This window comes from Oncorhynchus tshawytscha, linkage group LG05 (assembly GCF_018296145.1).
Source record: "Oncorhynchus tshawytscha isolate Ot180627B linkage group LG05, Otsh_v2.0, whole genome shotgun sequence".
NCBI lineage: Eukaryota > Metazoa > Chordata > Actinopteri > Salmoniformes > Salmonidae > Oncorhynchus > Oncorhynchus tshawytscha.
In genome coordinates this window covers 29,390,217-29,406,848 of record NC_056433.1, presented here as the reverse complement: position 1 = coordinate 29,406,848, position 16,632 = coordinate 29,390,217, and the positions used below count along the sequence as shown (strand labels likewise).

At 42.4% G+C, this 16,632-nt stretch overlaps 1 protein-coding gene across 1 annotated transcript in view; it reads right to left on the bottom strand.

The window, feature by feature from the left end:
* gpr132b (G protein-coupled receptor 132b) overlaps positions 1-7,214 on the bottom strand; it is a 30,762-nt gene extending 23,548 nt beyond the window's left edge. The window contains exon 1 of the mRNA XM_024420610.2: positions 7,070-7,214. Coding sequence (XP_024276378.1) covers positions 7,070-7,112 — 43 coding nt within the window. The 5' untranslated portion in view covers positions 7,113-7,214. The remainder of the gene's footprint in view (positions 1-7,069) is intronic.
* Between the last annotated feature and the right edge of the window lie 9,418 nt (positions 7,215-16,632).

The following is a 16,632-nucleotide window of genomic DNA, read 5'->3' as shown; positions in this document are numbered from 1 at the left end:
ACCGATCCCTTTTTCGTTTGACTGTTGGTTTTGTCTTATTAGTTTCACCTGTGTGTATTTTAGTTTAATTAGTGTCCTTATATATAGTAGGTTCTCCCGCCCTTGTTTTGTGCGGGATTGTTTTTGTTACTCTGTTGTATGGTGGTTTTTTCGTGTGGTTATTCTCCGGACTATTTTGGTCCTGTGTTTGGGCTGGTCTATTGTATGCGCCCTGTGTGTTGGCGTGACCTTTTTTGTGCGCCGGAGAATAAATTGACAATCTACTGAACCCTGCTCTCTGCGCCTGATTCCACCCACCACTCCTAGTAAATCGTGACACCATGGATTACAGGAAACATTCGCACTTAGCTAAAGGCGAGAGCTGCAGCTTTCAAGGAGCGGAACTCTAACCCGGAAGCTTATAAGAAATCCCACTATGCCCTTTGACGAACCATCAAACAGGCAAAGCGTCAATACAGGACTAAATAAAATAAAATGTTATTGATCATATACACATGATTAGCAGATGTTAATGCGAGTGTAGCGAAATGCTTGTGCTTCTAGTTCCAACCGTGCTGTAATATCTAACAAGTAATCTAACAATTTCACAATAACTACCTTATACACACACAAGTGTAAAGGAATGAAAAAGAATATGTATATATAAATATATGGATGAGCGATGGCTGTGCGGCATAGGCAAGATGCAGTAGATGGTGTAGAGTACAGTATATACATATGAGATGAGTAATGTAGGGTATGTAAACATTATATAAAGTGACATTGTTAAAAGTGACTAGTGATACATTTATTACATCCAATTTTTAATTATTAAAGTGGCTAGAGATTTGAGTCAGTATGTTGGGAGCAGCCACTCAATGTTAGTGAAGGCTGTCTAACAGTCTGATGTCCTTGAGATAGAAGCTGTTTTTCAGTCTCGGTTCCAGCTTTGATGCACCTGTAATGACCTTGCCTTCTGGATGATAGCGGGGTGAACAGGTAGTTGCTGTCCTTGATTATCGTTTTGGCCTTTCTGTGACATCGGTGGTGTAGGTGTCAGGAGGGCAGGTAGTTTGCCCCGGTGATGCGATGTGCAGACCTGACTACCCTCTGGAGAGCCTTACAGTTGTGGCCGGAGCAGTTCCTGTATCAGGCGGTGATACAGCCCGACAGGATGCTCTCAATTGTTCATCTATAAAAGTTTGTGAGTGTTTTCGGTGACAAGCCAAATTTCCTCAGCCTCCTGAGGTTGAAGGGGCACTGTTGCGCCTTCTTCACCACGCTGTCTGTGTGGGTGGACCATTTCAGTTTGTCCGTGATGTTTACGCCGAGGAACTTAAAACTTTCCACCTTCTCCACTACTGTCCCGTCAATGTGGATATGGGGGTGCTCACTCTGCTGTTTCCTGAAGTCCACGATCATTTCATTTGTTTTGTTGACATTGAGTGTGAGGTTATTTTCCTGACACCACACTCCGAGGGCCCTCACCTCCTCCCTGTAGGCCGTCTCGCCGTTGTTGGTAATCAAGCCTACCACTGTAGTGTCGTCTGCAAACTTGATGACTGAGTTGGAGGTGTGCATGGCCACACAGTCATGGGTGAACAGGGAGTACAGGAGAGGGCTGAGAACGCACCCTTGTGGGGCCCCAGTGTTGAGGATCAGTGGGGTGGAGATGTTGTTGGCCCTCTTGAAGCATGTGGGAACAGCAGACTGGGATAGGGATTGATTGAATATGTCCGTAAACACACCAGCCAGCTGGTCTGTGCATGCTCTGAGGACGCGGCTAGGGATGCCGTCTGGGCCGGCAGCCTTCCGAGGGTTAACACGTTTAAATATTTTACTCATGTTGGCCGCGGTGAAGGAGAGCCCGCAGGCTTTGGTAGCGGGCTGTGTCAGTGGCACTGTATTGTCCTCAAATTGAGCAAAGAAGTTGTTTAATTTGTCTGGGAGCAAGACGTTGGTGTCTGCGATGGGGCTGGTTTTCTTTCTGTAATCCGTGATTGTCTATAGACCCTGCCACATACGTCTCATGTCTGAGCCATTGAATTGCAACTCTACTTTGTCTCCATACTGATGCTTAGCTTGTTTGATTGCCTTGCGAAGGGAATAGCTACACTGTTTGTATTTGGTCATGTTTCCGGTTGCCTTGCCATGATTAAAAGCAGTGGTTCGCGCTTCAGTTTTGCTCGAATGCTGCCGTCAATCCACGGTTTCTGGTTGGGGAAGGTTTTAATAGTCACTGTGGGTACAACATCACCGATGCACTCGCTAATAAACTCGCTCATCGAATCAGCATATACCGCAATGTTATTGTCTGAGGCTATCTGGAACAGTTTCTGTCTATAGGCTGGGAGCAACAAATTGGATTCGTGGTCAGATTTGCCGAAAGGAGAGTGAGGGAGGGCTGTGTATGCTGTAAAATTTAGGAGCTGAAGTTAGAGTAGCAACGATTATCGAGTGCAATGAAGTTAACGAGCAACTTATTATCGAAGATAATTCTCTTGGTAGATAATGCAGTCAGCATTTGATTGTAAATAATTCTAGGTCAGGTGAACAAAAGGACTTGAGTTCCTGTATGTTGTCATGATCACACCACGACTCGTTAATCATACGGCATACTCCCTCGCCTTTCTTCTTAGCATAGAGATGTTTGTTTCTGTCGGTGCAATGCATGAAGAAACCGGGTGGCTGTACCGACTCTGATAACATATCCAGAGTGAGCCATATTTCTGTGAAACAGAGAATGTTACAATCTCTGATGTCTCTCTGGAAGGCAACCCTTGCTCGAATTTCGTCTACCTTGTTGTCAAGAGACAGGATATTGGCAAGTAGTATACTCTGGAGCGGTGAGCCCGTCTACGGAGCCTGACCAGAAGACCGCTCCATCTGCCCCTTCTGCGGCGTCGTTGTTTTGGGTCGCCTACTGGGATCCGATCCATTGTCCTGGGTGGTGGTCCAAACAGGATCCACTTTGGGAAAGTCGTATTCCTGGTCGTAATGTTGGTAAGTTGACGTTGCTCTTATATCCAATAGTTCTTCCCGGCTGTATGTAATAAGACTTAAGATTTCCTGGGGTAGCAATGTAAGAAATAATACATTAAAAAAACAAAATACTGCATAGTTTCCTAAGAACGTGAAGCGAGGCAACCATCTCTGTCAGCGCCATTCTTGCATTATCGAATCATACTACACCGGCTCTGACGCTCGTCGGATGTGGCAGGGCTTGCAAACCATTACAGACTACAAAGGGAAGCATTGCCGAGAGCTGCCCAGTGACACGAGCCTACCAGACGAGCTAAACTACTTCTATGCTCGCTTCGATGCAAATAACACTGAAACATGCATGAGAGCACCAGCTGTTCTGGAAGACTGTGTGATCACGCTCTCCGCAACCAATGTGAGTAAGACCTTTAAACAGGTCAACATTCACAAAGCCGCAGGGCCAGACGGATTACCAGGACGAGTACTGCGAGCATGCGCTGAACAACTGGCAGGTGTCTTCACTGACATTTTCAACCTCTCCCTGTCCGAGTCTGTAATACCAACATGTTTCAAGCAGACCACCATAGTGCCTGTGCCCAAGAACACAAAGGTAACCTTCCTAAATGACTACCGACCCGTAGCACTCATGTCTGTATTCAAAGGCTGGTCATGGCTCACCTCAACACCATTCTCCCAGAAACCCTAGACCCACCTCAATTTGCATACCGCCCCAACAGATCCACAGATGATGCAATTGCACTCCACACTGCCCTTTCCCACCTGGACAAAAGGAACACCTATGTGAGAATGCTGTTGATTGACTACAGCTCAGCGTTCAACACCATAGTGCCCTCAAAGCTCATCAATAAGCTAAGGACCCTGGGACTAAACACCTCCCTCTGCGACTGGATCCTGGAATTCCTGACGGGCCGCCCCCAGGTGGTAAGTGTCGGTAACAACACATCCGCCGCGCTGATCCTCAACACTGGGGCCCCTCAGGGGTGCGTGCTCAGTCCCCTCTTGTACTGTTCACTCATGACTGCAACACCATCATTAAGTTTGCCGATGACACAACAGTGGTAGGCCTGATCATTGACAACGACGAGGCAGCCTATAGGGAGGATGTCAGAGACCTGGTCTTGTGGTGCCAGGACAACAACCTCTCCCTCAACGTGATCAAAACAAAGGAGATGATTGTAGACTACAGGAAAAAGAGGACTGAGCACGCCCCCATTCTCATCGACGGGGCTGTAGTGGAGCAGGTTGAGAGCTTCAAGTACCTTGGTGTCCACATCACCAACAAACTAACATGGTCCAAGCACATCAAGACAGTCGTGAAGAGGGCACAACAAAATCTATTCCCCCTCAGGAGACTGAAAATATTTCGCATTGGTTCTCAGATCCTCAAAAGGTTCTACAGCTGCACCATCGAGAGCATCCTGACTGGTTACATCACTGCCTGGTATGGCAACTGCTCAGCCTCCGACCGCAAGGCACTACAGAGGGTAGTGTGAACGGCCCAGTACATCACTGGGGCCAAGCTTCCTGCCATCCAGGACCTCTATACCAGGCGGTGTCAGAGGAAGGCCCTAAAAGTTGTCAAAGTTCTCTCTGTCTGCAAGCAGTACCGGAGTGGCAAGTCTAGGTCCAAGAGGCTTGTAAACAGCTTCTACCCCCAAGCCATAAGACTCCTGAACACCTAATCAAATGGCTACCCTGACTATTTGCATTGGGCCCCCACACTCTCCCCCTCTTTTACACCGCTGCTACTCTGTTGTTATTATCTATGCATAGTCACTTTAATAACTCTACCTTCATGTACATATTACCTCAACTAACCAGTGCCCCCACACATCGACTCCGTACCGGTACCCCCCCATGTATATAGTCTCACTATTGTTATTTTACTACTGCTCTTTAATTACTTGCCACTTTTATTTCTTATTCTTATCCATACTTTTTTAAACTGCATTGTTGGTTAGGGGCTCGTAAGTAAGCATTTCACTGTAAGGTCTACACCTGTTGTATTCGGTGCATGTGACCAATACAATTTGATTTGATTTTGAGTAGACAAAGAAGAGCACTCCAGTAGGTGCGCCAAAATATTTAAGGGCCATTTTCTCAAAAGTGGGGTTACAAGTTCATCAACTTTCAAAGCATAATTACTTTCCCATTGTTCCTTAACTGTAGTGTATGATATACAATTTTCTAGTCTACTTTTATCCAATGGAAAAACACAATTTCACATTTTGCTACATAAGACTGAATCATGCTGGTTGGTCACATTTATGATGAGAGGGGTGAATGAATGGATCACTAGAGCACTGGGAAAATCAACCTGGTCTCAGAGCATTCCGTATTATTCTGTACGTAAATCCAAGACACTCCATTTAATATGATATGTTATGTTTCGTATGGTATGTATTACTTTTTGGATGTCCATCACCCATTTGGTATGATATGTTACAAATTAAATGCTGTATTATAGTGTAACAAATTAGGGTTAGGAGAAGGGTTAGCTAACATGCTAAGTAGTTGCAAAGTAGCCCAAAAACAGTAAGCAATGGAAAAGTTGCTTATTAGCTAAAATGCTAAAATTGTCAGTCATTAGATTGGAACTCGAAACTCCCTAATTTGAGTATCTCAGATTTACATTTACCATGTTACGTCTACTATGAAACCAGGTTGGGAAAATAGGCATCAGGGAACTGCTGCCTGACAAACGAGACTAGGAGATAGGCTATATAAAACAAATGCAAATTTAAATCATTAATGCATAGTAATACAAGTAACCTACGCATTTAGCATGGCATTTACAATTCAGAATGTATAAATCATAGCCCAGAAGCTGTAGCTTCTACAGAACCATGGACCAGCACACTGGTTCAGTAAGTGCATAGACTACATATATTGGACCATTTTCTCTGAAACTGAGTTTGTGTGCTGAAAGGGAATCTACCACCCGACTAGACACTTTTGATCGATATTGGAAGAGGGTCTGGCTCCTCCGCCTGCTGTAAAGGCTTTGTCTTCATTGTGTCACATGCCCTCTTTCCTGACACACATTTATGTTAAGGATGAACACGATGACTTTACGAGAAAATGAAACATTTGCCCTATGTGTCGCCTGCCATTAGTGACGGTAGCGCACATTCATTTCACCACCGTTAATCTCGGTGCTCAGGGGATTTTTGAGGAGGCGCCTCTTTCAACTCACTTGACAGTTTGTATGGGAGACCTAAGTGGGTCGTGTTGTGCTACACTATCTTATTATTATGTCTAGGCTAGCGTAGCCTACCTGATGGCACACACAATATTCTGAGAATAAGGTTGAGATATAACCGGCTGAGTGTGCGTGAGCGCTCATGCGACAGATTTAATCACATGAATTGACATGAACAACATGCACTGCAAGGTTCCTACAACAACCTGACTGATTTAAAATATTTTACAATTTTCACCATTTAAACTATTCATTAAATATTGATCATCTCGTTGTTTATACAAAAAAAATGTATACAACATTTAACTACCCACCGAGTCGAACAAGGTGAACAGCTATACTTTGCTTATTGAACACTTAATAATGCATAGCCGTCTGGAATGATTAATCACAGTTGCTTTGAAATATTATTATAATAAAATATAAATAACAAATAACCAACAATAAACTCACAATTTTATTTCATGTCCTTACGCAAATGTAGGCTACAATAACAGCAAACTACCAGTAACTGAGGTGACCTATAAATGTACCTACATTTCCCCGCATGATCCTCGAAGACAAAAAAAATAAAAAATAACATTTTTAGAGTTTTTCTCATTAGTCGATCACCAAAATATAAAACGACACTTCCAATCACTGCACGATATACCATAAAACTGAACTGATAACTAAGTTGCAAATAATAATATCAGTCAGAACGTAATATCCAGAAGTGCACGCTGCATGATAGCTCTGGATCAGGGCGGTTAGTGCGTATCCTTTCACTACGGAGGAAGGCGCACTAAGGACCTGGACCAGAGCTAAATGCTAGCTAAATCAATAATTTCTTAAAAGTTACAATTATCTCAATCACACATTTCAACATTTGTCAGAGAAACTCACCGTTTTGCTGTAACATCTCTCGAAATCCGTAAACAGTCTTCATTCATTACTGCCTGAAACAGAGCATGCTTCTTCCACCTTTGTCATTCATTCTACATTCATAAGCATACTGTTAAAGTGCTGTTTAAACATCCGCTACGATAGTAGTACGTGCGCAGGGGAAGATCCCGCTCTGAAATGTCACGTGGTTAGAATATAGTAATACCACAAGTGACAAATCATTGATGTATTGCTCCAGTGTACTCTTACCACCTTAAAAAATATATTGCACTGACTTCTTGAAAAAGAAACACATGAGCAGGAGATTATATATATATATAGATATATATAAAAACAAACCATTTTAAAAATACTTTTAAAAAATGTAATCTGTTGATGATTAATTTACTAAATCTTCTGTGTAAAAACAGAAGGGAATACATTGAGTAAGCCAGCACTGTCATAATTGGCAACAATGTTAACATTTAGCCAAGGCCATGACATTGAGTAATTCCATAGCCTTTATGCTATAGCAATGATTAGTGGGAAAGCTGCTAGGGATGTTCTGAATTGCACAAAACGTGGCCAAAAACAAGACCACCCTGAGCCATGTTTTCAAAACCTAAACTCTAGAGAAACTGAAAGGATAAAAGGCGAAAGAAAGACTTCTGTGTTGGTCATTACTGAGATGTGGTTAACCTGGAAGAGTGTTTTGAATTCTGACGTTAACCTTCCTGGTTATAACCTTTTTCGGCAAGACAGACCTTCCAAAGTTGGGGGTGGCAATCTTTACCAAGGATCACCTTCAGTGCTCGGGGGTCTCCACCAAGTCTATCCCCAAACAATTTGATTTTCTGGTAAGCGTTAAACTTTCAAATAGCTCTTTGTTGACTGTTGCTCGATGCTATCGTCCTCCATCAGCACCGGCCTGTACCCTACCTGCCCTAACCACTCTCCTGGCCCCTTACACTAAGTCTGAATTTGTCCTGCTAGGCGACCTAAACTGGGACATGCTTAAACCACCTGACCAAGTCCTAAAGCAATGGGACTCCCTAAATCTTTCTCAGATTATTACCAATTCCACAAGGCATGACTTCAAACACCCAGAAAAATTTACTCTCCTTGATGTTATCCTCACAAATAATCCTGATAGGTATCAGTCTGGTATTTTCTGTAATGACCTTAATGATCACTGTTTTACAGCCTGTGTTTGTAATGGCTGTTCAGTGAAACAACCTGTCCTGATTTGTCATAGACGCTTGATAAAAACTTGAATGAGCAAGCCTTCCTTCATGAACTGGCCTCTGTAAAATGTTTGATATTTTCAGTGGTATTGTAAACACACCCCCATAAAGAAGATGAGAATTAAAAACAGGTTCAGCCCTTGGTTTGACCGTGATCTTGCAGAGTTACTCCACCTCAAGAATTGCATTTGGGGAAAGGCTCTGCACACGCATACTCAGGCTGACTGGCTATTGTTCAGGCAAATGAGAAATAAGTGCACTCAGGCTATCCGGAAGGCCAAAGTTAGTTACTTTAAGGAGCAGTTCTCTCTCTGTGGGTCTAATCCCAAGAAGTTCTGGAAAACAGTTAAAGACCTGGAGAATAAACCCTCCTCACAGTTGCCATTGTCCCTTAATGTTGATGATGTGGTTGTTACTGACAAGAAGCACATGGCTGAGCTCTGCTCTAATCACCACTTCATTAAGTCAGGATTCCTATTTGACTCAGCCATGCCTCCTTGCCCGTCCAACATTTCCTCATCTCCCACCCCTTCTAATGTGACTATCCCTGATGCTTCTCCCTCTTTTTCCCCTGCCCCGATACAAAGTTTCTCCCTGCAGCCAGTCACTGAGTCCGAGGTGCTAAAGGAGCTCCTTAAACTTGACCCCCAAAAAACATCTGGGTCAGATGGTTTAGACCCTTTCTTCTTTAAGGTTGCTGCCCCTATCATCGCCAAGCCTATCTTCAACCTTTTTAACCTGTCTCTCCTTTCTGGGGAGGTTCCCATTGCTTGGAAGGCAGCCACAGTTCATCCTTTATCATCCTGTTTATCAAAAGTGTTGGAAAAACTAGTCAATAATCAACTGACTGGCTTTCTTGATGTCTATATTATTCTCTCGGATATGCAATCTGGTTTCTGCTCAGGTTATGGATGTGTCACTGCAACCTTTAAGGTCCTCACTGATGTCTCCATTGCCCTCGATTCTAAGCATTATTGTGCTGCTATTTTTATTGACTTGGCCAAAGCTTTTGATACGGTAGACCATTCCATTCTTGTGGGCCGGCTAAGGGATATTGGTGTCTCTGAGGGGTCTTTGGCCTGGTTTCCTAACTACCTCTCTCAAAGAAGGCAGTGTATAAAGTCAGAATATCTGATGTCTCAGTCACTGCCTGTCACCAACGGAGCACCCCAAGGCTCGATCCTAGGCCTGTCACTCTTCTCAATTTACATCAACAACATACCTCAGCCAGTAGGAAGCTCTCTCATCCATTTTATATGCAGATTATACAGTCTTATACTCAGCTGGCCCCTCCCCAGAATTTGTGTTAAATGCTCTACAACAAAGCTTTCTTAGTGTTCAACAAGCTTTCTCTGTGCTTAACCTTGTTCGGAACACCTCCAAAACAAAGGTAATGTGGTTTGGTAAGAAGAATGCCCTTCTTCCCACAGGTGTTATTGCTACCTTTTGAGGGTTTAGAGCTTGAGGTAGTCACCTCATACAAGTACTTGGGAGTATGGCTAGACGGTGCACTGTCCTTCTCTCAGCACATATCAAAGCTGCAAGCTAAAGTTAAATCTAGACTTGGTTTTATCTATCGTAATCGCTCCTGTTTCACAACAGCTGGCAAACTAATCCTGATTCAGATGACCATCCTACCCATGCTAGATTACCGAGACGTAACTTATAGATTGGCAGGTAAGGGTGCTCTCGAGCGGCTAGATATTCTTTACCATTCAGCCATCAGATGTGCCACCAATGCTCCTTAACACATCACTGGTCATCTCTTTATACCTGTCACAAGACCCACTGGTTGATGCTTATTTATAAAACCCTCTTAGGCCTTACTCCCCCCTATCTGAGATATCTACTGCAGCCCTCATCCTCCACATACAACACCCGTTCTGTCAGTCACAATCTGTCAGTCCCCAAAGCACACACATCCCTGTGTCCCTCGTCTTTTCAGTTCGCTGCAGCTAGCGACAAGAACGAGCTGCAACAAACACTCAAACTGGACAGTTTTATCTCAATCTCTTCATTCAAAGACTCAATCATTGACACTTTTACTGACAGTTATGGCTGCTTTGTGTGATGTATAGTTGTCCCTACCTTCTTGCCCTTTGTGCTGTAGTCTGTGCCCAATAATGTTTGTTTTGTGTTGCTACCATGTTGTGTTGCTGCCATGTTGTTGTCATGTTGTGTTGCTACCATGCTGTGTTGTCATGTGTTGCTGCCTTGCTATGTTGTTGTCTTAGGTCTCTCTTTATGTAGTGTTGTCTCTCTTGTTGTGATGTGTGTTAAGTCCTATATTTATATTGTATTTATTATAATTTTTTAATCCCAGGCCCCCGTCCCCACAGGAGGCCTTTTGCCTTTTGGTAGGCAGTCATTGTAAATAAGAATTTGTTCTTAACTGACTTGCCTAGTTAAATAAAGGTTAAATAAATAAAAATATCAATATAATCATGAGGATATCAGAATCCAAATCCCGCTAAAAAAAGGGGGACTTCAGGTGAGGTGATAGTTTCAGGGGTGTAGTAGTCATATTTTAGAACCATAGCTTTCTTCTCTCTCATCTTCCCTCTGGACAGGGGAGACCTGAGTTGTATTCAATAGAAAATAACTGACCAAAATGGAGAGGGACTGCCTAAACATGTCCAAAAATAAGCTCATTTTCATTGGAAAATGTTTGCTACGGTGATCACTAATAAATACTAATTTACTTTTTACGTTTCAAAAAGTTTGAAAAAGGTTTTTGTTGCATGCCCTACTGAACACGACCCAGCTTCCCTTTGCCCTTGTTGACCCAAAACTGTGGGTGTGGAACTTCCCTGGGAAATTTTGGAGATCTGAGATGACTGGATAGATGTGAGGAACTATGACAAAATTCTAACTAATTTGGGGAAAAGATGGAGCTAGTACTAAATTGAAATTGCCTATCTATACCTATCAAATTCTTTCAGTTGAACACAATTGCCTAGGGGGAAGCGGTGAGCCTAAGGGTTCTTGACAGGGCTGTACATCAGTGGTTTCAAACCTGTTGCTACTTCAGAATTTTCTGGTGACCTACAGCAGTGTCACAAACTCAGTGCTGGGGCCCCCCCTGGGTGCACGTTTAGTTTTTTGCCCTAGCACTACACAGATGATTAAAATAATCAACTCATCATCAAGCTTTCATTATGAGGCAGCAGGTATCCTAATGGTTAGAGCATTGGGCCAGTAACTGAAAGGTTTGAATCCCCGAGCTGACAAGGTAAAAATCTTTTGTTCTGCCCCTGAACAAGGCAGTTAACCCACTGTTCCCCGGTAGGCTGTCATTGTAAATAAGAATTTAACTGACTTGCCTAGTTAAATAAAAGGTTCATATTTAAAACATTTACATTTGAATCAGCTGTGGACCGAGTTTGGGAAACCCTGAGCTACAGTATCAGATAAACAAAACCACGTCTCTAGGATTATAGGGAAGAAGAAAAGTTTCTGATGACATCATCTGGTGTGCATCATGTGATTTGTTTAAAATGAGCTTTTTTGTTTAAAATCACATGATGCACACTAGATGTCATCAGTGGTTGTGTTCCCCTGCGTTGCATCATCAACCAATGCCATGACATTGACAGTGTTGTCGGGCACCAGATTCATACCCTTAAACTTATTCCACATTTTGTTATGCTACGGCCCAAATTCAAAATGGATTTTGTTTAAATTCTCTCTCACCCATCTACACACAATAACCTATAATGAAAAAGTGAAAACATGTTTTTAGACAGTTTTGAAATGCAGATATTTCATTTACATAAGTATTAACACCCCTGAGTCAATACATTTAGAATCACCTATGGTAGATATTACAGGTGTGAGTCTTTCTGGGTAAGCCTCTAAGAGCTTTGCACATCTGGTTTGTACAATATTTGCCCATTATTCTTCTCAAAATGATTCAAGCTCTGTCAAAGTTGGTTGTTGATCATTGCTAGACAACCATTTAAATCTTGCCATAGATTTTCAAGCAGATTTAAGTTCAGCCATTCACTGTCTTCTTGGTAGGAAACTCCAATGTAGATTTGGCCTTGGGTTTTAGGTTATTGTGCTGCTGAAAGGTGAATTCAGATCCTAGTGTCTGGTAGAAAGCAAACTGAACCAAGTGTTCCTTGAGGATTTTGATTGTGCTTAGCTCCCTTCAGTTATGTTTTTATCCTGAAAAAAGTCCTTAACGATTACAAGCATTTCCATAACATGATGCAGCCACCATATGCTTGAAGATATGGACAGTAGTACTCAGTAATGTATTGGATTTGCCCCAAACATAACACTTTGTTTTCAGGACAAAAAGTGAATTACTTTGGAGTATTACTTTTGTGCCTTATCGCAAACAGGATGCATGTTTTGGAATCATTTTTATACTGTACAGGCTCCCTTCTTTTCACTCTGCCAATTAGGTTAGTATTGTGGGGTGACTACAATGTTATTGATCAAACCTATCACAGCTATTAAACTCTAACTGTTTTAAAGTCACCATTGGCCTCATGGTGAAATCCCTGAGTGGTTTCCTTCCTCTCCGGCAACTGAGTTAGGAAAGACAACTTTATCTTTATAGTGACTGGGTGTATTGATACACATTCCAAAGTGTAATTAATAACTTCACCATGCTCAAAGGGATATTCAATGTCTGTTTTATTAAATTTTACCCATCTACCAATAGGTGCCCTTCTTTGCGAGGCATTGGGTAACCTCCCTGGTCTTTGTGGTTGAATCTGTTTTTGAAATTCACTTCTCGACTGAGGGATCTTACAGATAATTGTACAGTTGAAGTCGGAAGTTTACATACACTTAGGTTGGAGTCAATAAAAATATTTTTTCAACCACTCCACAAATTTATTGCTAACAAAGTTTTGTTTTGGCAAGTCGGTTAGGACATCTACTTTGTGCATGACACAAGTAATTTTCTCCAACAATTGTTTAGACAGATAATTGCACTTAAAATTCACTGTATCACAATTCCAGTGGGTCAGAAGTTTACATACACTGAGTTGACTGTGCCTTTAAACAGCTTGGAAATTCCAGAAAATGTATGTCATGGATTTAGAGGCTTCTGATTGACTCAAATTATGTCAATTAGCCTACTGGAAGTGTACCCGTGAATGTATTTCAAGGCCTACCTTCAAACTCAATGCCTCTTTGCTTGACATCATGGGAAAATCGAAAGGATCTATATCCACAGTAAAAACAAGTCTTATATCGACATAACCTGAAAGGCCGCTCAGCGAGGAAGAAGCCACTGCTCCAAAACCACCATAAAAAAGCCAGACTACGGTTTGCAACTGTACATGGGGACAAAGACTTTCTGGAGAAATGTCCTCTGAGCTGATGAAACAAAAATAGAACTGTTTGGCCATAATGACAATTGTTATGTTTGGAGGAAAAAGGGGGATGCTTGCAAGCCAAAGAACACCATCCCAACCGTGAAGCACGGGGGTGGCAGCATCATGTTGTGGGGGTGCTTTGCTGCAGGAGGGACTGGTGCACTTCACAAAATAGATGGCATCATGAGGGAGGAAATGTATGTGGATTTATTGAAGCAACATCAAGACATCAGTCAAGAAGTTACATTTTGGTCGCAAATGGGTCTTCCAAATGGACAATGTCCCCAAGCATACTTCCAAAGTTATGGCAAAATGGTTTAAGGACAACAAAGTGAAGTTATTGGAATGGCCATCACAAAGCCCTGACCGCAATCCTATAGAACATTTGTGGGCACAACTGAAAATGCTTGTGCGAGCGGAGGCCTACAAACCTGACTCAGATACACCAGCTCTGTCAGGAGGAATGGGCCAAAATTCACACAACTTATTGTGGGAAGCTTGTGGAAGGCTACCCAAAACTTTTGACCCAAGTTAAACAATTTAACGGCAAAGCTACCAAATACTAATTGAGTGTATGTAAACTTCTGACCCACTGGGAATGTGATGAAAGATCTAAAAGCTGTAATGAATCATTCTCTCCACTATTATTCTGACATTTCACATTCTTAAAATAAAGTGGTGATCCTAACTGACCTAAGACAGGGAATTTTTAAATGTATTTGGTTAAGGTGTATGAAAACTTCCAACTTCAGTGGGGGTGGGGTAAAAAAAAAGAAGCTCCACCCCCATACTCATAGAATTGACTCAAAATGAGTGTTTACAACCACAATTAACAATAACTGTAGCGACACTGTGTTTATAAACGTGGATATCGATTTTGCCACTTCAGCATGCTTTTGTGGCACAGTCGATGCCAAGCAGGGCTACAGGCCAGAAGGTTGAGAGTTCGCCGACCACCACAGACAAGATAACGCTCCCTGCCTGCTTCATTAGGCTACATTACAAATCAGAGCCGGCTGCAGACAATGCTCAGCTAGGTAGAAATCAGATTCTCATAATTTTTATGCATTATTTATAATTCAATAAAATATATGCTAGAAAGTGTGTGCCCCCAGGCCTGGCGGGAAGCAAAAGTTATTCCGTTACCTAAGAACAGTAAAGCCCCCTTTACTGGCTCAAATAGGCGACCAATCAGCCTGTTACCAACCCTGTTACTAACTTTTGGAAAAAATTGTGTTTGACCAGATACAATGCTTTTTTACAGTAAACTAATTGACAACAGACTTTCAGCACGCTTATAGGGAAGGACATTCAACAAGCACAGCACTTACACAAATGCAAATGACTAATGATTGGCTGAGAGAAATTGATGATAAAAAGATTGTGGGTGCTGTTTTGTTAGACTCCAGTGTGGCTTTTGACATTATTGCCATTGTCTGTTGCTGGAAAAACATACACTACCGTTCAAAAGTTTGGGGTCAGAAATGACCTTGTTTTTGAAAAAATAAATAAATAAATGTATCCATTAAAATAACATTAAATTGATCAGAAATACAGTGTAGACATTGTTGATGTTGTAAATGACTATCGTAGCTGGAAACAGCAGATTTTTTAATGAAATATCTACATAGGTGTACAGAGGCCCATTTTCAGCAACAATCACTCCTGTGTTTCAATGGCACGTTGTGTTAGCTAATCTAAGTTTATAATTTTAAAAGGCTAATTGATCATTAGAAAACACTTTTGCAATTATTTTAGCACAGCTGCAACCTGTTGTCCTGATTAAAGAAGCAATAAAACGGGCCTTCTTTAGACTAGTTGAGTATCTGGAGCATCAGCATTTGTGGGTTCGATTACAAGCTCAAAATGGCCAGAAAAGAATTACTTTCTTCTGAAATTCGTCACTCTATTCTTGTTCTGAGAAATGGTTGTTTTTCCATGCGAGAAGTTACCAAGAAACTGAAGATCTTGTACAACGCTGTGTACTACTCCCTTCACAGTACAGAGCAAACGGGCCCTAACCAGAATAGAAAGAGGAGTGGGAGGCCGTGGTGCACAACTGAGCAAGAGGACAAGTACATTAGATTGTCTAGTTTGAGAAACAGACGCCTCACAAGTCCTTACATAGCAGCTTCATTAAATAGTACCCGCAAAACACCAGTCTCAACAGCAACAGTGAAGAGGTGACTCTGGGATGCTGGCCTTCTAGGCAGAGTTGCAAAGAAAAAGCCATATCTCAGACTGGCCAATAAAAAGGAAAGATTAAGATGGGCAAAAGAATACAGACACTGGACAGAGGAACAATGCCTAGAAGGCCAGCATCCTGGAGTCACCTCTTCACTGTTGACGTTGAGACTGGTGTTTTGCGGGATGATATAGAGGTCCTGGATGGTACTGGGTTGTCCATACCACACTCTGTAGCGCCTTGTGATCGAGGGCGGTGCTGTTGCCACCTTCGTGCCTTCATGACTGTGGGCATGAGTGGACCATTTTAAGTCCTTAGTGATTTGGACACCAAGGAAGCTCTCAACCCGCTCCACTGTAGCCCCGTTGATGTGGATAGGGGCATACTCGCCCTCGCCCCCCCCCCCAATTTCCTGTAGTCCACAATAAGCTCCTTGGTCTCACTGACATTGAGGGAGAGGTTGCTGTCTCGGCACCACACTGCCAGGTCACTGACATCGTCGCCGGTGATCAGGCCTATCACCGTCGCGTCGTCAATTAATTATTGATTGCATGCTGGTGTTGTAGGCCTAGGTAGGATAATTGTATTGTCCCTGAACAAGATCAATAGGGGAGCTTTTGAGCTGTGTGTCTCATGTCTTCACTGTTCTTTCATGCACAATGATGCACCTGGCCTCTTCGCTTATGTAGAAAATTGGTGCAGCTTTGAATAATTTTATGTGCGGTATGATTGCTAGTTAGCCTATTGCAGATGTGGACAAATGATCCACCTATCACTATTGTCTCTATGAATGGTGGATAGAGGTCAGGATAGACAGAC